The 24,731-nt window shown below is 40.9% G+C and overlaps 1 protein-coding gene across 1 annotated transcript in view; it reads right to left on the bottom strand.

Annotated features, from left to right (window-relative positions):
• wdfy1 (WD repeat and FYVE domain containing 1) overlaps positions 1–20,117 on the bottom strand; it is a 67,423-nt gene extending 47,306 nt beyond the window's left edge. Inside the window, exons 1-3 of the mRNA XM_068042136.1 lie at positions 19,939–20,117; positions 13,077–13,144; positions 7,077–7,150 (exon numbers count right to left, since the gene is read on the bottom strand). Coding sequence (XP_067898237.1) covers positions 7,077–7,150; positions 13,077–13,144; positions 19,939–20,075 — 279 coding nt within the window. The 5' untranslated portion in view covers positions 20,076–20,117. The remainder of the gene's footprint in view (positions 1–7,076; positions 7,151–13,076; positions 13,145–19,938) is intronic.
• Positions 20,118–24,731: the final 4,614 nt, after the last annotated feature.

Genomic DNA, 24,731 nt, shown 5'->3' on the forward strand with positions numbered 1-24,731 from the left:
TAAATATTTTCAATTGGGGTAGTATAACAGCTAGCGTTGTAATAAGAGTATAAACAGAGAGCGGGACTAGGAGTAATAATTAAAATTGATAGCTTAAACAGAGTACTAAATAGATTGTTTAAAAAAAGGAGTGGGTTTTATTTAGATCATAGATAGGTTGCTGCTACCCGTTGCTGGCAATTCCTGCACTGTTTGGGAACTTCAGGACACTTCACTTGTCTTGGGTGACCACACGTGTAGGAAGCGTCTCCAGCTCACACTCAGGATTTCAGAGCTTGAGGAGCAGCTGGAATCACTGCAGATCAGCAAGCAGGATCATATGTTCCAGGAGGTGGTCACCCTACATGCAGTAGTTCAGGAATAGTAGGTGGGTGGCCATTCAGAAGAATAGGAAGTGCAGGAGTCTTCGGGGTGTGTGCTACTCTCAAACCGGTACTCAGTTTTGGAGACGGCTAGGAACGTTGACACCTTGAAGGGGTGCAGTCCAGACCATGGCACCAATGGGCATCATCAGGAGAGAGCATCAAAGTGCAGAAATGCAGTTGTTATAAATGATTCCATAGTCAAGGGGACAGATAGGCATTTCTGTAACCATTATCGGGAGTCTCGCATAGTATCTTGCCTCCCTGCTGCCAGGGTAAAGGACATCACGAAAAGGGTGCAGGATATTGTGCAGGGGGAAGGGATTGAGCCAGTAGTTGTGGTACGCCTTGGTGGCCATGGCATAGCAAGGACAGGTACTGAGGTCCTACGGTCAGATTTTCAGGAGCTAGGGAGGAAGTTAAAGGAGTAGGACCTCGAATGTAGTACTTTCTGAAATTTATATGTATGGCCTGATTGCCATTACAGAGACATGGCTACAAGGAAAACAAAGCTGAGATCTGACTATCCAAGGGTACATGGCATTCAGGAAGGACAGGAAGCTGGGAAAAGGTGGTGAGGTAGCTCTGTTAATTAAAGAGGGCATTAGTATTATAGCGAGAGATGACCTTAGTTCTAAGATCAAGACGTAGAATCAGTTTGGGTGGAACTAAGAAACAGCAAAGGGCAGAAAACATTGGTCAGAGTTGTTCATAAGCGAAAAAACAGTGGTAAGGTAAATCACAGTATAAATCAGGAAATTAGAGATGCATGTAATGAGAAATACAGTAATCATGGGGGGTTTTCAATCTACATATAGACTGGGTAAATTTTATTAGTACTAATGTTGTGGAGGACGAATCCTTGGAACGAATGCGAGATGCTTTTCTAGAGCAGTACATTGAGGAATCAACTAGGGAACGGGCTATTTTAGATCAATTTAGCGCAATGAAAAAGGGCTAATTAATAACCTTGTTGTAAAGGAGACTTTAGGAAAGAGTGACCATAATATGATTGAACTACAGCACTTTCAAACTTAATGTAAAATTCTATCAGAAACTAGGATCTTAAATCGAAGCAAAGGAAACTATGAAAGTATGAGGGGCAAATTGGCTATGGTGGAATTGGAAATGTTAACCATTGTCTATTATATAGGTTACAACAAAAATACATTCCTTTAAATGCACAAAAACCCAGCAAGGAAAGTGTTCCAACCATGGCTAAAGAAAGAAATCAAGGATTGTATTAGAGCCAAGGAAGAGGCGTAGAAAAGTTGCCAAAAAAAATGGTAAGCCTGAAGATTGGGAGCATTTCAGAATTCTGCAAAGGAGGACCAAGAGAAAAAAAGGAAAATACGAGAGAAAACTAGCAAGAAATGTAAAAACAGACAGTAAAAGCTTCTATAGGTATGTAAAAAGGAAAAGATTAGCCAGGACAAATGTGGGTCCATGACAAGAGGAGTCAGGAGAATTTAGAGTGGGGAATAAGGAAATGACAGAGAAACTAAACAAAACTTTTGTGTCTGTCTTCACAGAGGAAAATACTAAAAACCTCCCAGAAATCATGGAGAATCAAGGAACTAGTGTAAATGACGAACTGCAAGATATTAATATTAGTAAAAAATAACGTATGAGAGAAATTAATGGGATTTAAAGTAGATAAATTCCCTGGACTGGATGATCTACATCCCAGAGTGTTGAAAGAGATGGCTTGTAGATGTAGTGGATGCATTGGAAGGCATCTTTCAAAATTTTATAGACTCTGGAATGGTTCCTGCAGATTGGAAGGTGTAACCCCACTATTTAAGTTGGGGGGGGGGGGCGGGGGGGGTGGGGGGAGAGAGAGAAAGAGAAAAGAGAGAAAACAGGGAATTACAGATCGGTTAGCCGAACATCAGTCACAGGGAAAATGCTAGAATCTATAATAAAGGATGTGATAACAGGACACTTAAAAAATAATGTTAGGATTGGGCAGTCAACATGGATTTATGAAGTGGAAATCATGTTTAACAAACCTGTTGGAAGTTTCTTTGAGGATTTAATTAGCAGAACAAATAAGGGGCAATGAGTGGATATGGTATTTTTAGATTTTCAGAAAGCTTTTAATGTCCCACACAAGAGATTAGTGAACTAAATTAGAGCACATGGGAATGGGGGTGGGGGTGGGGGGAGGAAGAGGGGAAATATGCTGGCATGGATTGAGAACTGGTTTAGGACTGAAAACAAAGAGTAGGAATAAATGGGCCATTTTCAGGTTGGCAGGCTGTGACTAGTGGGGTACCATAAGGATCAGTGCTTGGGCTCCAGCTATTCAGATTCTATATCACCAATTTGGATGTGGGGATTAAATGAATATTTCCAAGTTTGCAGATGACAGAAAATTAGGCGGAAGTGGAAGTTGTGAGGAGGATGCAAAGACACTTCAAGGGGATTTGGAGAGACTAAGCGAGTGGGCAAATATTTGGCAGAAGGAATACAATGTGGAGAAATGTGAGGTTATCCACTTTGGTAGAAAAACAGAAATACACAGAGTATTTCTTAAATGGTGAAAGTCTGGGAAGTGTTGAACTTCAAAGGGACTTGGGTGTCCTTGTTCATGAGTTACTGAAAGCGAACATGCAGGTACAGCAAGCAGTTAAGAAGGTAAATGATATGTTGGCCTTTATTATAAGAGGATTTGAATACAAGAGTTAAGATGTCTTACTGCAATCATGTAGAGCCTTGGTGAGACCGCAACTGGAGTATTGGGTGCAGTTTTGGTCTCCTTACCTAAGGAGAGATATACTTGCCATAGAGGGAGTACAACGAAGGTTCACCAAACTAATTCCTGAGATGGAGGGATTGTCCTTTGAGGAAAGATTAAATACACTGGGCCTTTATTCTCTGGAGTTTAGTAGAATGAGAGGTGATCTCATTCAAACATACAAAATTCTTACAGGGCTCGACAGGGGTGATGCAGGAAGGATGTTTCCTCTGGCTGGGGAGTCCAAACCTAGGGGACACAGTCTCAGAATAATGGGCAGGCCACTTAGGACTGAGATGAAGTGGAATTTCTTCACTCAGAGGGTGGCGAATCTTTGAAATTCTCTGCCCCAGAGGGCTGTGAAAGTTCAGACATCGAGTATGTTCAAGACTTAGATCGATAGACTTCTACATCAAGGGTTACAGGAATAGTGCAGGAAAATGGTATTGATCTCATGATCTCATTGAATGGCGGAGTGGGCTTGAAGGGCTGAATGGCCTACTCCTGTTTCTTATGTTCACTGGAATACTCCCAGTGCCACGTGCAAGTGAGAGTAGAAATAGGAAGATAGGCAAGATCAATACAGTGGTTTGATGCATGGTGCAAGAGGGAGAGCTTTAGATTCTTGGGGCATTGGGGCCAGTTCTGCGGCAGAAATCACCTATTCATAAAGGGACAGGGTGCACCCCAACAGGACTAGTACTAATGTCTTCACGGGGAGACTCAGCAGTGTAGTTGGGGAGTGTTTAAGCTAAATTGGCAGGGGGATGGGCACCAGCATGTAGAAGTAGAAAAGAGGAATAAGGTGCATAATGCGAGAGTGTTAGACAGTACTAGAGAGGGAAGTAGTTCCACATAAGACGGGAGCAGACGGAGAAGTACTATGAGAAATGTACAGACAGGATTATAATGCACGTGCGTAAACACAGAGTGTGGTGAATAAGGCTGATGAGCTACAAACACAAATATCAATATGGGAATATGATGTAGTGGCAATACGGAAACGTGGCTTAATATGGTGAGGACTGGGCACATAATATAGGATATAAGGTGTCCATAAAAGATAGAGAAGGAGAAAAGGAAGGTGGGGTGTCAGTACTGATTAGGGAAGGTTATGTAGTGTTGGAAAGGGAGGATGTCCTTGAGGGGGCAAGGACAGAACCCATTTGGTTAAAGTTGAGAAGCAAAAGGGTAGAGAGAGCGAGAGTGCGCACGCGGGAGAGAGCGAAAAATCTGCAAACAAGGAACGGATTTGCAAGAATTATCGCGTGGTGATACTGGGCGACTTTGATTACCCAAATATCAATTGGGATAATTTTTAGAGTAAAGGGCAAGGAAGGGGATGAATTTCTGAAATGTTTTCAGGAGAACTCCCTCGATCAGTATGTTTGCAGCCCAACTAGAAAGGAGGCATTGCTGGATCTGGTGCTGGGAAATGAGGTGGGCCAAGCGGACCAAGTGTCTGTCGGGCAGCACTTAAGTTAAAAGTGATTATCGTATCAAAAAATTTAGACTAGTAATTCAGAAAAGCAAGGAACAAAATAAAGTAGAATATCTAGATTGGAAGATGGCTAACTTCAACGTGATGAGAAGGGATCTAGCCAGGGTAAAATGGAACCAAAGACTGGCTGCAAGAGCGGTTATCGGAACAATGGGTTATCTTTAAGGAAGAGATGCTTCAGGTACAGGCTAGGAATATTCCAACAAGGGCAAAAGGTAAGGGAACCAAAACCAGGGCTCCTTGGATGACAAGGGAGATACAGATTATGATGAAACAAAATCAAGAGGGTATATGATGCATGTCAGGTGAATTCTTCAAGTGAGAACCAGACCATATACAATAAGTTGAGGGGAGGTGGAGAGAGAATATGAGAATAGAATGACAGTCAACATAAAAGGGAACCCAAAAATCTTCTACCAGCATGTAAATAGTAAGTGGGTAGTAAGAGGTGGAGTGGGTCCTATTAGGGACAAAGAGGGTAATATATGCTTTATAGGCACAGGACAAGGCTAATATAATTAATGAGTACTTTGTATCAGCATTCACTAAGAAAGTGGAATCTGACAAAATATCGGTAGAAGCAGAAACATTAGAGGCAATGGATAGGAGAAAGATGGACAGTGGGGAGGTACTAAAAAGGCTGGCTATGCTTAGGGTAGATAAGTCACCACATCCGGATGGCTTGTATCCCAGGTTGCTAAAGGAAATGGAGATAGTGGAAGGACTTGCCACAATCTTCCATTCTTTCCTAGATATGGACAGTCCTAGCAACTACAGGTCAGTTAGTTTATCAGTGGTGGGTAAGGTTTTAGAAACAATAATCAGAGGAAAAAAAAATCAACAGACACTTGGAAGAGTTTGAGTTGATTAAGGAGAGTCATCAAGGATTGTAAAAGGGAGATCATGCTTGACTGTTGAAGTTGAAGTTTTTGATGAAGTAGCAGAGAAGGTTGATGAAGGGAATGCGGTGGAGTGTGTCTATATGGATTTTAATAAAGCATTTGATAAGGTACCACATAAAAGGCTGATTAACAAAACTGAGGCTCATGGAATAGGAGAGTCAGTGTCCATTTGGATAAAAAAAATTAGCTTAAGGACAGAAATCCACGAATCATAGTAAACGGTTGTTTTTCCAGACAGGAGGATGGTAGACAGTGGTGTTACCCAAGGGTCAGTGCTGGGACCACTGCTTTTGTTGCTATATATAAATGACTTGAATCTTGGAATACAGAGTAGAATCTCAAAATTTGCCGATGACACCAAACTTGCCTGTGCAGCAGTGAGCATGATATGAACCACCTGCAACAGGACATAGATAGGCTAGCAGAATGGACAGACAGGTGGTGGTTGGAATTTAATACTGACAAATGTGAGTTGATGCATTTTGGCAGAAGGAATAGGGAGAGGCAATAGATATTTAATGCCACAGTTCTAAAGAGTGTGCAGGAACAGAAGAACCTGGGGTGCATGTGCATAGATCTTTGAAGGTAGCAGGACACATTGAGAGAGTGGTTAGTAAAGCATATGGGATCTTGGGCTTCATAAATAGAGGTATTGAGTACAAAAGCAGGGAAGTTATGCTGAACATTTATAAAGCTCTGGTTCGGCCCTAACTGGAGTATTGCATCTAGTTCTGGTCACCACAGTTTAGGAAGGATGTGAGGATCCTTGAGAGAGTGCAGAGGAGATTTACCAGAATGGTTCCAGGGATGGACGATTTTAGTTACAAGGTTAGGTTGGAAAAGCTGGGATTGTTCTCCTTAGAGAAAAAGGAGATTGAGGGGATATTTAATAGAGGTATACAAGATTATGGCAGGTTTAAATACGTTAGACAAGGAGAAACTGTTCCTATGAACTAATGGTACAGGGATTAGGGGACACAGAATTAAGGTTTTGGGCAAGAGATACAGGGGGAATGTGAGGAAGAACTTTTTTATACAGCGGGTGGTAATGACCTGGATCTCGCTGCCCACAAGGGTGGTGGAAGCAGAGACAATCAAGTGATTTAAAAAGGAAATTGGATGGTCACTTGAAGGAAATAAACTTGCAAGGCTACAGGAATTGAGCAGTGGATTTGGACTCTGTGGAGAGCTGGCATGGACTTGATGGGCCAAATAGCCTCCTTCTGTACCGTAATTGACTAAAAATAGCTGGCTCAAGTGGAACACTGAAAATCCTTTGAAGTAGGTCATCTTCTCAACTGAGGACTGAGAAAGGGTGGGAGGGGAACAGACAGACCACAGAGCAGGAAAAATACAAATAATTTCATGAAACATGACATCTAAACTAGTGTACTTCGGGGCTTAGCAATGCCCTAATAATGCAATCAAATGATCATTATGCCCAACACAACATAAATCAGCAAGTTTTAAAAAAATTTATTATCCCTGATTTTGTTTCAGCAAGAAACAAGAACTGTAATCCTAATCCTTATGAATAGAACAGAGATAGGAGATAATGCAGGCATACATACCACAATCGCTCCATTATCCTGCCCTATAAAAATCCGTTTGTTGTCAGGATTGTAGGAAATGGCAGAGCAGGGTGCTTTAAAAATAAAAGTTGGCAATTCACATTAGCTGTTCAGATCAGATAACATCGACATATTCTTTAAAGGAATACTCCAAGGAGCATTCACAAACCTATTTGGAAAAATAAAGCTGATACCCATTTCTGCTTATAATGACATGTTTTCTAGCATCCACGGCTGTTTCACCTTCCTGGATCTATGCAATCATTACCATGTTGACTAAAAGAAAACTGATCAAAAAACAGGGCAACAACACTGGAGTGCTGGACAGAGTGCCTAATCCACCAATTTCCAAACAGAGCAAGATGCAGAATTCAAATAATATCTTACTTTAATATTGTGCTGCCCTACCATGCTTTTTTTTTAAATCACTCGATACCCTCAAAGATATTTGCTTTACATTTCTAATACTCCAAAATATATCTGGTGAAAAAAAATTATCCATCAAGATATCACATTTGATGCAGCATTACTCTTTGAAATTGAAAAAACTTTTTGTGCAGGAAGAATTCTCTGCCAATTCCGGAAATGACAGAATCCCTGGAGTGACCACCTTGCAGGTTCAACCATTGTCTTTCTGTACAGACTCGAGCCTGGAGTTTCCGCTAGGGGCATCATCAGCAGAATGTGCCAAAACACTGAACCAGTTATCAAGGTGAAGTTACACTTAAGTTTCCCTGAAAATAATCACTTTGCGACTGTAACAAAGCCAACCCAGCCCCAAAATAAGGTAAAAAAGGCAAGGCGGAAAAAATAAAATCCCCGCCAGAGGGAGGCCGGGTATCACAAGATAAGCAAACCTTTCTTTCTGTCCAACTGACTGCTGGACACTGCTATCTTCAATTAACAATTATTTTGCAGCAGCAGCAGAGCAGAACACACTTGTGGCTTCAACTAGCTGATCACAGGTCCTATGTAGCAAAAGGACAGATCAATTGACTGAATTTAAATACATTGTTGAGAAACAGACCTGAAGCAGTGACTTCAACTGACTGCTGGTCACTGCAGATACAGGTGAGTAACACTGGATTAATGGTGATCACAGGTGCCAAAGTGCCCGTGAATTTGGGCACATTATGATTCACCCAACTTCCAAACCTCCCCTCAAATCAAGCACAAATCAGCAGAAGCTCACCATTACAACCTGGCGCATGCCCAATTTTGAGGGCAGGGACTCCTTCAGGTGAATAGACTTTTGGATTTTTGAACCAGCGTAAAAGAAGACAGTGGATCTTGAGCATCAAGCAGTTATGCCCACAAATCATTTCCGCTTAAAATTCCGCAATCTTTAGTGCTATTGGATTTGATACTGCTCAGGTTAAGCAGATAGCTGAGCAAAAATTATGTGCAACTCCAGGCCATGGTACCTGCAAGGGGTTAAAAAGTGCTGTCGACCACAAGTAGATATCTGCACCAAATGGTGCAACATCATTTCAAAATATTATTGAATTTTGTTTAAACTGGCATTGTTTCTAGGGGAGAAGCAAACTGCTGTAATAAATCATTACAGCTTTTAACTTTTCCTTTTGCTACACTATGTCCAAACAACTGATCTTGGAGCGTTAACAAAATGTTGCAATTTTCCCAGGATATGGTTTCAAAGTCAGGCTTTCAGAAGATGGGATAAGAGGCACTTGAAGGACTGTAGTTGCAATAGTGCTTTTTTCAAATCATTTCAAAGTAACTATATTCAAACAGCCAGAAATAACTGTCTCATGTGATGGTATCAAAGGATAACATATCATAACCCCTATAGCTTAAAAGAATCATCAGTTTGTTTGGAAGACCAGTGTTAGAACCATTAATGGCAGCAAGAGCATTTCTACTTTTAAAAAACAAAATGAAGAATAGGCCTACCTCAGATATTCACCTCACATCCCTATAGTTGCAGGTTTTGGACCCCAGTATTAATCCAAATTCAGTTTGTCCGGCCACGTCTGCAACAACCCTTTAAATCTGGGTTGGAAAATCAAGTGGCTCTTCACAGTAATAAAAAATGTGTTTCCAGTGCAGTGAGGATTATCCCATTAACAGTGACTTTGGAATATAGTTCTCTTTGATATTTCTAATCAAAGTCTGAGTATATTGAACAATAAAATAATCTTGTGCTTTTAAAAGAATGAACAACTGCATTTTAGTAGCTTCCTTCATGTCTTTGGGATAACCCAAAAGTACTTCATAGCACACAAGTTGCTTTTGAAGATGTTCTGTTGGCAAATGCAGCAATTTACAAACAAGATCCCATATAGATAAGTTCATCTATTTTGCTGCTGTTAGAAGAGGGACTAAGAGTAGCTTGGGTTTCTTCAAATAATTCCATGGGAACTTTTACATCCACCTGATCAGGTGGCACCAATGGTATCACTACACTCCCTAAATGCTTTCTTAGAATGTTAGCCTAGATTATGTGCTCAAATCCTAGAGGAGGGCTTGAACCTACAACCTGCTGACTCAGGAGTGGAGAATGCTACAAATGAGCCAAACTTAAGCAACAACAGAAATTGCAAGCAATGCCTGCCGGGAAGTCGAAAACACAAAAAGGAAAGAGCAGAATGAAACACTTGATAGAAAAATAAAATAGCCAGCCAGAAGGTGCAGAGGGATTTACGTGTCCTAGTGCATGAATTGCAAAAGGTTATTAATGCTGGTTCAGCACAGTGGCGCAGTGGTTAGCACTGCAGCCTCACAGCTCCAGGGACCAGGGTTCGATTCTGGGCACTGCCTGTGTGGAGTTTGCAAGTTCTCCCTGTGTCTGCGTGGGTTTTCTCCGGGTGCTCCGGTTTCCTCCCACAAGCCAAAAGACTTGCAGGTTGATAGGTAAATTGGCCATTATAAATTGTCACTAGTATAGGTAGGTGGTAGGGAAATATAGGAACAGGTGGGGATGTTTGGTAGGAATATGGGATTAGTGTAGGATTAGTATAAATGGGTGGTTGATGGTCAGCACAGACTCGGTGGGCCGAAGGGCCTGTTTCAGTGTTGTATCTCTAATCTAATCTAATCTAAATCTAATCTAATCTAATTTGGAAGCTAATAGAATGGTATTGTTTATTGTGAGGGGAACTGAATACAAAAGTAGAGAGGTTATGTTTCAGATACAGGGAATTGGTGAGACCACATCCGGAGTACTGTGTACAGTATTGGTCTCCTTCTTTAAGGAAGGATGTAAATGTATTGGAAGCATTTCGGAGAAGGTTTACGAGACTAATACCTGGAATGGACAGGTTGTCTTATGACGAAAGACTGGACAGGTTAGGCTTGTATCTGCTGGAGCTTAGGAGAGTAAGAGGTGACTTGATTAAAACATAAGATCCTGAGGGATCTTGACAGGGTGGATGTGGAAAGGATGTTTCCCCTTGTGGGAGAATCTAAAACAAGGGGTCACTATTTAAAAATAAAGTGTCGCCCATTTAAGACAGCAATGAGGAGAAATTTTTTCTCCCAGAGGGTCGCTAGTCTTTGGAACTTTCTTCCTCAAAAGGCAGTGGAAGCACAGTCTTTAAATATTTTTTAAGACAGAGGTAGATAGATTTTTGATAAGCAAGGGAGTGAAATGTTATTGGGGGTAGGCAGGAATGTGGAGTTGAGATTACAATCAGATCAGCCATGATCTTATTGAATGACGGAGCAGGCTCGAGGGACCGAGTAGCCTATTCTTGCTCCTAATTCATATGTTCGTAAGCTGCCACGTTGTCAACACCTTTCTCCTCTTAAGAGGAGGAGGAGAGTAATGGGGGCGAGCGAGAGGGGATGGGGAGGGGAGAATGTCTAGAAGATCAGCTTCCCAGGGCCTATTTTGATGCTCTATGAAGTGGGAGAAGGGGCAGTGGGGCTGGGCAGCAATGGGCCAGAGTTGAATCCCATTTTCAGTTGGGAGAAGTGCAGAGGATGAAGTGCTGATTAGCGGGAGGCCGGAAGAGACTGAAATGCTAGTCGGTGGAGATGGGAACAAATGCTCAGTGTGAAAAAAAGGGAAGCAAGGTAGTGTGAAAGAGGGCATTTAGACAAGTTGATATGACACTCAGTGGGGTAGAAAGTGGCCATTTTGCAGGAAGGGTTGAAATGCTATGGTGTGAGAGGGAACGTAAAGATAGATTTGCTGATAAATGGGTGGCACGGGGTGGAGTAATTCAAGAAAACCTATGTTAAAGGTGTAGGAGCTGCGATATGAAGGGATAGTCTAGGCAGGTAGTTTGAGAAATGGACAATCGAATGGGTGAGCACAAAAATGCCTGATTATGCAGTTAATGGGAAGACCAAGCAGGCAGAACAGGTTGGGAAGCAGCCAGCCAAGTAGGCAGACAACTGAGCTGATTATAGGGTGTCCCCTTGGATTGGCCCTAAAGGGAGCCAACAGGCTAGCAGATTAAAAAGTTTTAAATTCACATTTCAACTTTAACACTTGTCTCCTCGCCTATACCAACATGGTTGCCAACTAAGTGTTTGCTGAGACAAGAGAAATAACCAATGAATGCACTGCAGTCTAGTTTATGCTGGGCATTATCTCTCTGACCTGATGAGACATTCTGTCACAATGAGATGTCTCAACAGATCTCAATGTCTATTGTGTCACAAAGACAATCTTTGTGATTGCAATCATTTCAAAACCAACATCAGATACTTAAACATTTCAAAGCCAGTGCTGCAGCAGTAATCTCACCCTGTAAGTCAGAACATGGTGCAGCCTATAAGAAATCTATCTTCATATTCTGAGTGCTACATTATGTACATCTGATGGTATAGGTTTCTAGAATTATTTTGATCATTCGGAGACTTCATAATCATGACAAAAATGGGAGAAAGATCAGTTGACTAAGTAACAGTGGACAAATCCTATTTCCTCTATACACTGATTGGACAAATGAAGGAAAATTCTCATGGTTCCAGTAGAAACCAAGGGTGCGCATCACCATGCTAGGCCCCTACCTGCCAGGAATGAGGCACATTAATTTTGTCACGAACATTGATTATAAACTGTTACTGGCGTGAAGAAAGTATTTGTTAAACAGATCAGCCATGACTGGAAAAGACATTTGCATATTAACTGACAGTGTTTGGAAGGACAAAGCAGCATTCCCTGACACATTCAACCCACAATGGACTTTTGATCACCAGACATTGAAGGTGGGGGAGCTCGCATTCCAGGATGACTGCTAAGATAGCCGAATACACAAACGGACATGGTCAAACCAGCTAGTCACATGACTAACCTGCTGGGCAACCTGAGTTTTTTGAATTTGTACCAACAGTTTAGGCAGAGTGTCTGTTTGCTCCTGGACTGAGAAGATCTCTCCTGTCTGCTTCCATCTCTTTCTCACAAGCCTCTGAAGACACATGAACCCCAAGAGAAAAAAGTCTCTTATAGCGAACAAGGTTTAAGAAGAATGCTGGGCCCCAACGAAAAGCAAGATCTACTTACAATCAAGGATTCTACAGGGAGCTCAAAAAGAACAGTAACACAAAAAAACCTCCTCAGATATTGCTCCAAACTTTTCCACTTTATTTCTTCTGTTTTCTTTCTGTCTCTATCTGCATGTGTGTATCGCGTGTGCATGCTGGCGTGGGCACATCGTGTATCCATAAGCGTTAACCAAATTAGGGTTTAAGTTTAATATTAATAAATTTCAACTTTTCTTCTTTAAACCTAAGAAAGCCTGTTTGTGCTGGTTTATTTGCCTTATAATTGGAAAGCAGTGAACAAGGATTCACCAAGGGGGAGCTAAAAAAACACGGTGATTTAAAAATTAAACCCTGTTACGGTAAGACCAAGTGAAGGTTGAGAGGGACCCCAGACACCTTTCTCACTTGGTCGTAACAGCATATATCACACTTATTCTTATAATACTGTGCAAAAGAAACTTCTTCAAATCAACCTGAAATTGGGAAGAGTCATGTCAGTGAATACTGCATTAAAACTACTCTTAATTTGGATACTTTACTCACCTGATACAGTGTGAAAGATGCTTGGCCAGTACTGACCACTGTCTCGTTTCAACCACACACGTATTGTTCTGCAGAAAAGAGCAAAGGGCACAAACATGTACATTCCCATTAGAATCGAACCTGGATTCATAATCCTTTCAAAAATAATAGCTTCAATCACCACAAATTGAATCTATCAGCCTCATACAACTCACATTTTCTTCATTTTAGGGGAAAAAGCTGGAGAGTTCTTCTACTCAAAAGCCATTTACAGTTTTCCCTGCAGTTCAGCACACATAATTAGCATTTTAAAACTAGGGCAAGAGCGTCAGGCCATTAATATGGGAATTTCATACTATCCAGCACAAATCTATGCAAGCATAAGTGTGCAAGGGATGTATTCTTTCTACATTAACCCTTGCACTTCAGTTTTAACAGCAATGCATTCAACTTAATTATAGGAAAACAGTTAGGTCAGTATGGAAAATTCATAGTCTCGAGTCGACATATCTTGTCATAGAGAGAATGTTAGGCAAATAAGAACAGCACAAGAATCGAAGGCTTCAAAAATTCTCAGTTATGAGCAGAATGAAGATAAAAAATCAATTTAAAGATCCCAAATACATTCTTTTCCCAATCAATGCAAATATTTCAACTAGACCCCATTTGTTTTCAAATTAGCCAGGCTCATGTTTTCCCCAAAAAATTTTGATGGCTATTGAAGGGATTAAAGGGCCAAATTGCTAAACAAAAATTACTGCCTTCAATATTATTCAACAGTCTCAGTGTGACTACCATGAAAGGACAGTAAAACAGTTAAATCCAACAAACAAACTTGATCTATTTATATTGCTGGCAAATTTCAAAATCAAAAATAAGCAGCATTTATTTTTAAATTGTTTGAGTGAATCAATTCTAGCATGGTCATTTTGGATATTGAAAACTTTTTTTTAAAAATTCACCTCAATGTATGGTTTTCATGACAATTTTACTATAAAAATGAGTTACAAAAAATAATTCTAACATAAAAACGTGGTCACTTCAGTTACATTCAGACCTATTAGCATGACTCTTCAAAAGCAGTCAATATTTGTTTAAAAAAAAAGTTCTGCTTGGAGCTGAAAGAAGAGATTTATCAGTAATTTGAACATCTTCTAAATTAATGGAGCAAAACCACAACATATGTCTATCTAGGGATCCCCAACATTCCATTAGATTATGGATTTAATCGTCATTTTATAAGTCATTAGTCAGTACCATCAATAACAAATAACCAAGTTTTAGAACATTTTCTAACCTAAAATATTAAGTAATAGCTGCTTCAAGGCCAGGAAACCATTTTGTTAAAACATAAAAGCAGAATATTTATCAGGACAATCAGTTGCAAGTGATTTTGATCTTGCCTTGAGATATTATGCAACAGAAAGAAGATAACACGCTAGAGTCTGTTATGTTCGATAGCTCAGAATTCCAGAAAACTCTAATCATCTTTTATAATGTCTGGGATGCATTCACACTGGTAGAGTATTAATTCATTCAACAAACAGACAGCTCCACAGAATTAAAAAATAAATTAACTTGTATTCACATTGCGCCTTTAACGTAATAAAATGTAATAAGAATTTTAACAGGTGTTGCTTAGCCAGGAACCAATGTAGGTCAGCGAGCACGTGGGGGATGGGTGAACGGATCTTGGTCCGAGTTAGGACACGGGCAGCAGAGTGTCGGAGACCTCAAGTTTACTGAGGGTAGAATGTAGGAGACTGGTCAAGAGTGCATTAAAATAATCAATTCTAGAGATAACAAAGGCATGGATGAAGTTTTCAGCAGCAGATGAATTGAGGCAGGGCAGAGTTGGGCAATGCTATACAGGTGGAAATAGGCAATCTTAGTGATGGCACTGCTATGTATTTGGAAGCTCATCTCGGGGTCAAATATGACACCAAGGTTGCGAACAGTCTGGTTTAGCCTCAGACAGTTGCCAGGGAGAGGGATGGAGGCTGTGAGTTTGTGACAATGGCTTCGGTCTTCCCAATATTTAATTGGAGGAATTTTCTTTTGATCCAGTACTAGATGTTGGACAAGCAGGCTGACAATTTAGAGGCACTGGAGGTGGTGATGAGGTAGAACTGCGTGTCATCAGTGTACATGTGGCCTCTCAGGGGAAAGCAGCAACAGCCCAATTCATTGCACCATGGTTGACTCTGCTGCACAGGGGAGGAGCAAAAAGTGTGGGAATGCAATAATTATAGGGGATTCAATTGTAAGGGGAATAGATAGCCATTTCTGTGGCCGCAAAAGAGACTCCAAGATGGTATGTTGCTTCCCTGGTGCTTGGGTCAAGGATGTCTCAGAGCGGTTACAGGACATTCTGAAGTGGGAGGGTGAACAGCCAGTGGTCGGGCTACACATTGGTACAAACGACATAGGTAAAACAAAGGATGAGGTCCTAAAAGCAGAATATAGGGAGTTAGGAAGTAAGTTGAAAAGTAGGACCTCAAAGGTAGTGATCTCAGGATTACTACCAGTGCCACATACTAGTCAGAGTAGAAATAGCAGGATATATCAGATGAATACGTGGCTGAAGAGATGGTGTGAGGTGGAGGGTTTTAGATTCCTGGGACATTGGGGCCGGCTCTGGGAGAGGTGGGACCTGTACAAACTGGACGGGTTACACCTGGGCAGGACTGGGACTGATGTCCTAGCGGGAGTATTTGCTAGAGTAGGTGGGGAGGGTTTAAACTAAAATGGCAGGGGGATGGGAACCTTTGCAGGAGTCGGGGTGGGGGTGGAATCAAAGACAAGAACAAAAGACAGTAAGGGGAATAAGAAAAGTGATAGGCAGAGAAACCAAGGGCCAGAATCAAACAGGGCCACAGTGAAAAATTGTGGGAAGGAGACAAGTAATGTTAAAAAGACAAGCATCAAGGCTTTGTGCCTTAATGTGCGGAGCATTCACAATAAAGTGGATGAATTAATCGTGCAAACAGATGTAAATGGGTATGATATAGTCGGGATTACGGAGACATGGCTGCAGGGTGACCAGGGATGGGAAATGAACATCCAGGGGTATTCAGTATTTAGGAAGGACAGACAAAAAGCAAAAGGCAGTGGAGTTGCATTGCTGGTTAAAAAGAGGAAATTAACGCAATAGTGAGGAAGGATATTAGCTCTGACGATGTGGAATCTGTATGGGTAGAGCTGAGAAACACTAAGGGGCAAAAAACGTTAGTGGGGGCTGTATATAGACCTCCAAAATGTAGTGGTGATGTTGGGAATGGCATTAAACAAGAAATTAGAGACGCATGCGATAAAGGAACATCTGTAATTATGGGTGCCTTTAATCAGCATATAGATTGGGCAAATCAAATTAGTCACTTTACCACAGAGGAGAAATTCATGGAGTGTATACGGGATGGTTTTCTGGACCAATATGTTGAGGAACCAACTAGAGAACAGGCCATCCTAGACTGGGTATTGTGTAATGTGAGGGAAATAATTGACAATCTAGTGGTGCGAGGCCCCATGGGGATGAGTGACCATAATATGATAGAATTCTTCATCAAGATGGATAGTGACGTAGTTGATTCTGAGACTAGATTCCCGAATCTTCGCAAAGGAAACTCCGGAGGTATGAGGCGCGAGTTGGCCATGACAGATTGAGAAACGTTACTTAAAGGAATGACGGTGGATAGGCAATGGCAAACATTTAAAGAGCACATGGATGAACTGCAACAATTGTTTATCCCTGTCTGGTGCAAAAGTAAAATGGGAAAGGTAGCCAAACCATGGCTTACAAGGGAAATTAGAGACAGCTTTAGATCCAAGGAAGAGGCATATAAATTTGCCAGGAAAAACAACAGACCTGAGGATTAGGAGCAGTTTAGAATTCAGCAAAGAAGGACCAAGGGATTGATTAAGAATGGGAAAATAGAGTACGAGAGCAAGCTTGCAGGGAACATAAAAACTGACTGTAAATGTTGCTATCGGTATGTGAAGAGAAAAAAAGATTGGTGAAGACAAACGTAGGTCCCTTACAGTCAGAAACAGGGGAATTTATTATGGGGAACAAAGAAATGGCTCACCAACTAAATGCATACTTTGGTTCTGTCTTCACAAAGGATGACACAAATATCATACCAGAAATGTTGGGGAACACAGGACTTAGTGAGAGAGAGGAACTGAAGGAAATCAGTATTAGTAGAGAAATGGTGTTGGGGAAATTGATGGGATTGAAGGCCGATAGATCCCCAGGGACTGATGGTATGCATCCCAGAGTACTTAAGGAAGTGGCCCGAGAAATAATGGATGCATTGGTGGTCATCTTCCAAGATTCTATAGACTCTGGAACAGTTCCTACAGATTGGAGGGTAGCTAATGTAACCCCACTATTTAAAAAAGGGAGGTACAGAGAAAGCAGGGAATTATAGACCAGTCAGCCTGATATCAGTAGTGGGGAAAATTCTAGAGTCCATCATCAAAGATTTTATAGCAGAGCACTTAGAGAACAGTGGTAGAATCGGGCAGAGTCAGCATGGGTTTACGAAAGGGAAATCATGCTTGGCAAATCTACTAGAATTCTTCGAGGATGTAACCAGTAAAGTTGATGAGGGGAGCCAGTGGATGCGGTTTATTTGGACTTTCAGAAGTCTTTCGACAAAGTCACACATAAGACATTCGTGTTTAAAATTAAAGCACATGGGATTGGGGGTAGTGTATTGTGATGGATAGAAAATTGGTTGGCAGACAGGAAACAAAGAGTAGGGATAAATGGGTCTTTTTCCGAATGACAGGCAGTGACTAGTGGGATACTGCAGGGATCGGTGCTAGGACCCCAGCTATTCACAATATATATTAATGATTTAGATGAGGGAACTAAATGTAATATCTCCAAATTTGCAGATGTCACAAAACTGGATGGGAGGGAGAGTTGTGAGGAGGATGCAGAGAGGCTTCAGGGTGATTTGGACAAGTTGAGTGAGTGGGCTAATGCATAGCAGATGCAGTATAATGTGGATAAATGTGAGGTTATCCACTTTGGTAGCAAAAACAGGAAGGCAGATTATATGAACGGCTTTAAACTGAGAGAGGGGAATATGCAGCGAGACCTGGGTGTTCTCGGACACCAGTCGCTGAAGGTAAGCATGCAGGTGCAACAGGTGGTAAAAAAGGCAAATGGTAAGTTGGCCTTCATAGCGAAAGGATTCGAGTACAGGAGCAGGGATGTCTTGCTGCAATTATACATGGCCTTGGTGAGGCCACACCTGGAATATTGTGTGCAGTTTTGGTCTCCTTATCTGAGGAAGGATGTTCTTGCTATAGAGGGAGTGCAGCAAAGGTTTACAAGACTGACTCCTGGAATGGCAGGACTAACATATGAGGAGAGATTGAGTCAGTTAGGATTATATTCACTGGAGTTCAGAAGAGTGAGGGGTGATCTCATAGAAACCTATAAAATTCTAACATGACTTGACAGGGTAGATGCAGGAAGGATGCTCCCGATGGTGGGGGAGTCCAGAACCAGGGGTCATAGTCTCAGGATACGGGGTAAACCTTTCAGGACTGAGATGAGGAGAAATTTCTTCACCCAGAGAGTGGTGAGCCTATGGAATTCGCTACCACAGAAAGCAGTTGAGGCCAAAACATTGCATGTTTTCAAGAAGGAGTTAGATATAGCTCTTGGGTCTAAAAGGGATCAAAGGGTATGGGGCGAAAATGGGAACAGGTTACTGAGTTGGATGATCAGCCATGATCATAATGAATGGTGCAGCAGGCTCAAAGGGCCAAATGGCCTACTCCTGCTCCTATTTTCTATGTTTTTATGTGGAAACTTTATACAATTCACATATGTAACATATTGTTTAATTGGGATAAATGTATACAGTCTGATCTAGTGAAATGGTGTTAACATTTGTGTCCTTTAGACAGTTTATACTGTACTAAAGAGTTCCCAAAATGTCAAAACATTTCAAAAGATGACAGTGTACAAATACATTGTTACTTCTACATAATCCCTCAAACATCTCAAAAGATGATTTAAGCGTGTTGAAAAATCGGAGTGTAAAACAGAACGTTCCGTATGTGGAGGAGTAACTGCCAAAAAATGTATGTTGTTTAATTTCAACAATGAAGATAAAATATGATGAATCTTTGTAAATCTCATTCCACCTGCTCATAGCAGTTTCCATGGAGTTTTAATCATTATGATTTTAAAAAGGGCAGCATTTTCCTAAAAGTGTAAACACGAAAAGCTCTTGATGTAATGTCATCCTGCCGTCAAAAATGATACAATAACTCTTTCTTAAAGCATTTCTTCTCCCCGGGAAACAATGTCACAACCACATACTTAACCAGAACTGTTTTGTAAAATATGTAATGTTATTTTCAAAATTATGGTTAGCACTCTGATAAGACTGTTTTTTGCTTATGAACCTTGCTTACGCAATCTGGCTTCCTAGTCAAACTTCTTTATTACATCCATTCTAGGCTCGAAAAACTGACTTTAACCCCATGAAAAAGTTTACAGTCGACATAAACACAAAACAAAAATGTAGAGGATTAGCCTTCTTTTGCCATGTAAATCGGCTTCTTACAAAAGCAAACTTCATCCACATTTGCTCACAGGACCCTGAGGAGCTGAAAGCTTTGGGTCATCGGATGCGAACGAACATGTAAACAAACCCCAATGAAAGCGGCGAAGTCGCTGCAGGGACCGAGTTCATTACACAAAGAAATTCCCCCATCAGTGAAACACACACATTTCTGTTACCAGAGTTATAGCTTTCAACACTTGCTTTTTTTTAAAGGAAACATTGTATTCCAGCAGCATATCTGCAGAAACATATATATACTGATTGCCCGCGGGGGCAGCGCTGCTTTTTACCTGTCCTCGCTCACTGTGATCACCCCATCTTCCTTCGGGATCAGGACGGCCGCGTTAACCGTGTCCTGGTGCCCTTCGATTTTGTTCAACAGGACTGGGCGACTGGTTTGCATCCGGGAGTGGATTTCTGCCGCCATCTTTCTGCTTTTTGGAAAGCAATCAGCTGACACGCTCCGTTTTTACTTTGTATTTACCGTATTCACTGAAATAGAGACGGTCGGGATTCAGCATTTGCAAGGGATGGGCTTAGAAGATGATTGGCAGCTCGTTTCGTACAACAGATGTGTTATTTTCGGAATAAAGATTTGGTGTGGACCGGAAAAGCTCATAATAAGTTTAGCAATAGTCACGTCGCCATCTATTTTAGACACATTTTCCAATACATCTTGCAATTTCCCATTTATTCATTTTCTCCCTATTCTAAATCTACCCTCCACCTCCATAACGGTGTTTGAAATTATATGCAATTATGTTTTAAAGATGGTGTTGGAAAAAACAGGACACATTATTTTTTGCTAATACGGGAATCGTAGTTAGTGAATAACATATTAAAATTTAAAAATTCCAGATGCCACAGCACAGCATAATCTTGCCCTTATTTAAGGTGCAAGCTATTTCTCATTTAAATACTTATTTAGAATTGGCTCACCAACTCGCCAGGGAAGTGTTAATTTTGTCATGCTAGAATATCTGTGTGACATAATTACATTTCCTTAACACACATTGACATGTTTCAGCGCGAATCGACGGACATCAACCAAAAAAAAAACGTTTGCAGAGACTATTCAATGACAACACTATTAAGCTATGCTTCCAGTTTGCAACAAATGAACTTTGGCATTTGGTATTAATGGCAAGGATTTATAGCAAAAAACAGGAAATGCTGGAAAGCCCCGGGTCAGTCAGCATTTTTAGTGAGAACAGATAAATGAATCTTTCACATGTAGACCCTTCATCCGAACTGAAAGAAATCACAGATCAACAGCATTTAAAAAAGAAAAGCAGAAGTGAGAGTGGAAACAGACACACACAGATAAAAGCAGTAGAATGATTTGTGAAATGCTTAAAGGAAAAACAGGAGCTAGCTCAAATGTTTGTGGAAAATGTTTACATGATAACGTCCTGTCCCTCAATTTAAAGAACAATAAGATATCTTTTTTCCACCAGGTGTGTTACAGAAATACAAGTTGTTATATTCTTTCGATCAATGCTTTTATATCAAAATGTTCGACTATTGATGGGTTCAATTTTTTTTAACGATGCAAGTAAGCCAAAATCAGGTTTCAATCATTCTTCATTACAACTACTTTCATTTAATATAGAGATTCATAGAGTTATTTGAGCAAAGAAGGAGGTCCATCAGTTCCTCAAATCCATGCCGGCTCTCTGTTGGGCAATCCAATCAATCCAATTCGCCGGCTCTATCCCTGTAGCCCTGCAAGTTTATTTCCCTCAAGTGCCCCATCCAATTTCCTTTTGAAATCATTCATAGTCTCTGTTTCCACCACCCTCGTAGGCAGAGAGTTCCAGGTCATTACGACTCGCTGTGTAAAAAAGTTCTTCCTCACACCCCCTTGCATCTCTTGCTCAAATTCTTCATCTGCATCCCCTAGTCAATGTACCCCGGGTCCCTCTGTCCCTGTACACTCTTTTGAACTCTGCCATTAAGTCTATACTCCCCCTCCCTGTCCCTTCTGCCAAAATGTATCACCTCACACTTCTCTGTATTAAATTCCATCTGACACTTGTCTGCCCATTCTGCTAGCCTATCTATGCCCAGGTGCAGGTTGTTTATATCATCCTCACTGTTTGCCGCACCTCCAAGTTTGATGTCATTGGCAAATTTTGAAATTATGCTTTGTATTCCAAGATCCAAGTCATTTATATATAGCAAAAGAAGCAGTGGTCCCAGCACTGACCCTTGGAGAACACCACTGTCTACCATCCTCCAATCTGAAAAACAATCATTTACATTACTCACCTGTTTCTGTCCTTAAGTCAATTTTTACCCAAGCTGACATTGACCCTTCTCGTCCATGAGCCTCAATATTGTTCACCATCCTTTTATGTGGTACCTTGTCAAATTCTTTCTGAAAATCCATATACACAACATCCATCATCCATTGCTTTCCCTTCATCAACCTTCCCTGTTACTTCATCAAAAAATGCAATTGCATTAGTCAAGCACGATCTGCCTTTACAAATCCATGTTGGCTCTCCTTAATAAACTCAAACCTCTCCAAGTGCCTGTTGAATTTTTTGTGTATTAAAAACACAAAAATAAATTAATAGCTTCAAATTCAGAATCACCATATGCTTCAAAATGCTGGACAATGTTTCAAAGTGCATAAAGAAAAGTCAAATTTCCTGGGAGATGCATAACCCCTGACCCTCATAGAAAATAAATTGTGCATTATCAGAACAACTGAGGTCTGTAAACAGGAAGGATATGTTATCCTTCATAGGCTTACAGATCTGTTTACAGTATGCTGAGAGAAAGGGACAGTGCCTCAGGACCTTCGAGATGTAGTGATTGTGGTCCTCTACAAAAATAAGGGAGAGAAGTCTCACTGTTCAAACTACAGAGGCATCACCTTACTCTCCATTGCAGGCAAAATCTTGGCCACAGTGCTTCAAAATAGCCTTGTTCCAACAATAGCTGAAGAAAGCCTGAAATTCTGCGCAGATTCAGACTCAATAGGGGAACTACAGACATGATGCGGCACAGTGGCGCAGTGGTTAGCACCGCAGCCTCACAGCTCCAGCGACCCGGGTTCAATTCTGGCTACTGCCTGTGTGGAGTTTGCAAGTTCTCCCTGTGTCTGCGTGGGTTTCCTCCGGGTGCTCCGGTTTCCTCCCACATGCCAAAGACTTGCAGGTTGATAGGTAAATTGGCCATTATGAATTGCCCCTAGTGTATGTAGGTGGTAGGGAAATATAGGGACAGGTGGGGATGTGGTAGGAATATGGAATTAGTGTAGGATTAGTATAAAATGGGTGGTTGATGGTCGGCACAGACTCGGTGGGCCGAAGGGCCTGTTTCAGTGCTGTATCTCTAAACTAAACTATGATTTTTGAATTGAAACAGATGCAGGAGAAGTGTAGTGTAGAGTACAAAACATGGGCCTATGTGCTACTTTGTAGATCTCATCAAGATGTTTGAAAGAGTCAGCCAAGACAGACTTTAGAAGATACTATTTAAACTGGGGTGCCCTCTAAGGTTCCTCATCATTCTCCACCAATTGCACAAAAGGCCAGAAAGGTCAGGCAGGTCAAGCAGAATGGAGCCCTCTCAGACAGCTTCCCTATCTCCAATGGTGTTAAGCAAGGATGTGTTCTCACACCAACCATTTTCTCTATTTTCTTCAGTATGATGCTTCAACAGGTTTGACAGAGGGCATATACATCTGCTTCCAAATAGTCTCTTCAACCTCTGATGACTACAGACACATATCAAAACCACAGAAAAGCTTGTTGTGGAGCTTCTGTTGGCTGATGATTGTGCCCTTCTGGCACACACAGAGAATGTAATACAGCGCAGCAAATACCTTTGGCCTTACCATTAGCCTAAAGAAAACAGAACTGGTGTACCAACCACGGCTCTGAGGAAATTACAATCAAACACAGATCAGCATTGACAATAGCAACATCGATGTAGCAGAACAATTTTCCTATCTAGTGTTACAACAGAGGTTGGAGAAATGCTCTGTCTTTCTCTAGTTCCACTACTCCATTGGTCGCAACATATATTTAAATGTTTTACCCAGGTAGTGATATCGCCAATTTTATCTATATCAGTTTCAGAATAAAAATCTGCCAACCAGGTTTCTTTAATAAACAACAAAATTGTTAATTTGTTATAAAACAAGATTTATTCAATAAAGATGCAAAGCTTATGAACACATAGACGGAAATATGAAAGTATAAATATCAACCCTTCTGAAATATCCTCTCTCTCTCACACAAACACACACACACACGTTAAAAAAAGAATCAAGAAAAATGAAAAAAACTGGCTCTGCAGAGATTAAGTTTAAAACAATACTTTGGCCAAGTTATTGTCAATTTTTGAAGAAAAAGGATAAGATATGGAATGTTCCAGATGGCCCTTTGGTCTGGCGTCCGGATACATGTAACTAACTGTCACTGCGATCTTTCTGGAGTAGTTCTGTTCAGGAGAGGTCAAAAAGTAGTCTTGCAGGCTTTTTGGGAGAATTATTGCATCCATGGTTTCAGCTATCACACTGGATTCTCAGAATATTTTTCAAAGCAGGTGAAACAGAATGAGTTGAGTGGCTTTTCTCTTAGCAGGCTGCAACAGCAACTGAACTCCAAACAATATCCAACAACGAAACCAAAACTCCTGACGGCCATAAATCCAGACATGTGACTTCTCTAAGTCCAAACAGTTCCATAGTCCATAAGGCTCCAACTGTTTACTTAGCTTCAGACATGTGACTTCCAGTAAGTGTTTGTTTTTAAACAAAGTCCTAAGTGTCCTTCCAGTGGCCCTTTAAAACAAAAGTCCAGGCATCTTCTCAGGTATTTTCCACAGTCTTTTAAGCACAAGTCCTCAAAAATATTAATAATGGCAGCACTTTCATGACACCTCCACACTTGGAGGAATGAAACACCATTTTTAAATGTGTTTCATGATAAAGTGTGGACAAAAAAACAAAATATAAACAAATATTAAAACACATTTACACACTCATTCTCATTCACTCTTTACCTGTAACTAATACAGTTATGCCCTGTACCATCTTCGTATTCAGATAACTCAAAGCAGAGTT

This window comes from Heterodontus francisci, chromosome 11 (assembly GCF_036365525.1).
Source record: "Heterodontus francisci isolate sHetFra1 chromosome 11, sHetFra1.hap1, whole genome shotgun sequence".
Taxonomy (NCBI): Eukaryota; Metazoa; Chordata; class Chondrichthyes; order Heterodontiformes; family Heterodontidae; genus Heterodontus; species Heterodontus francisci.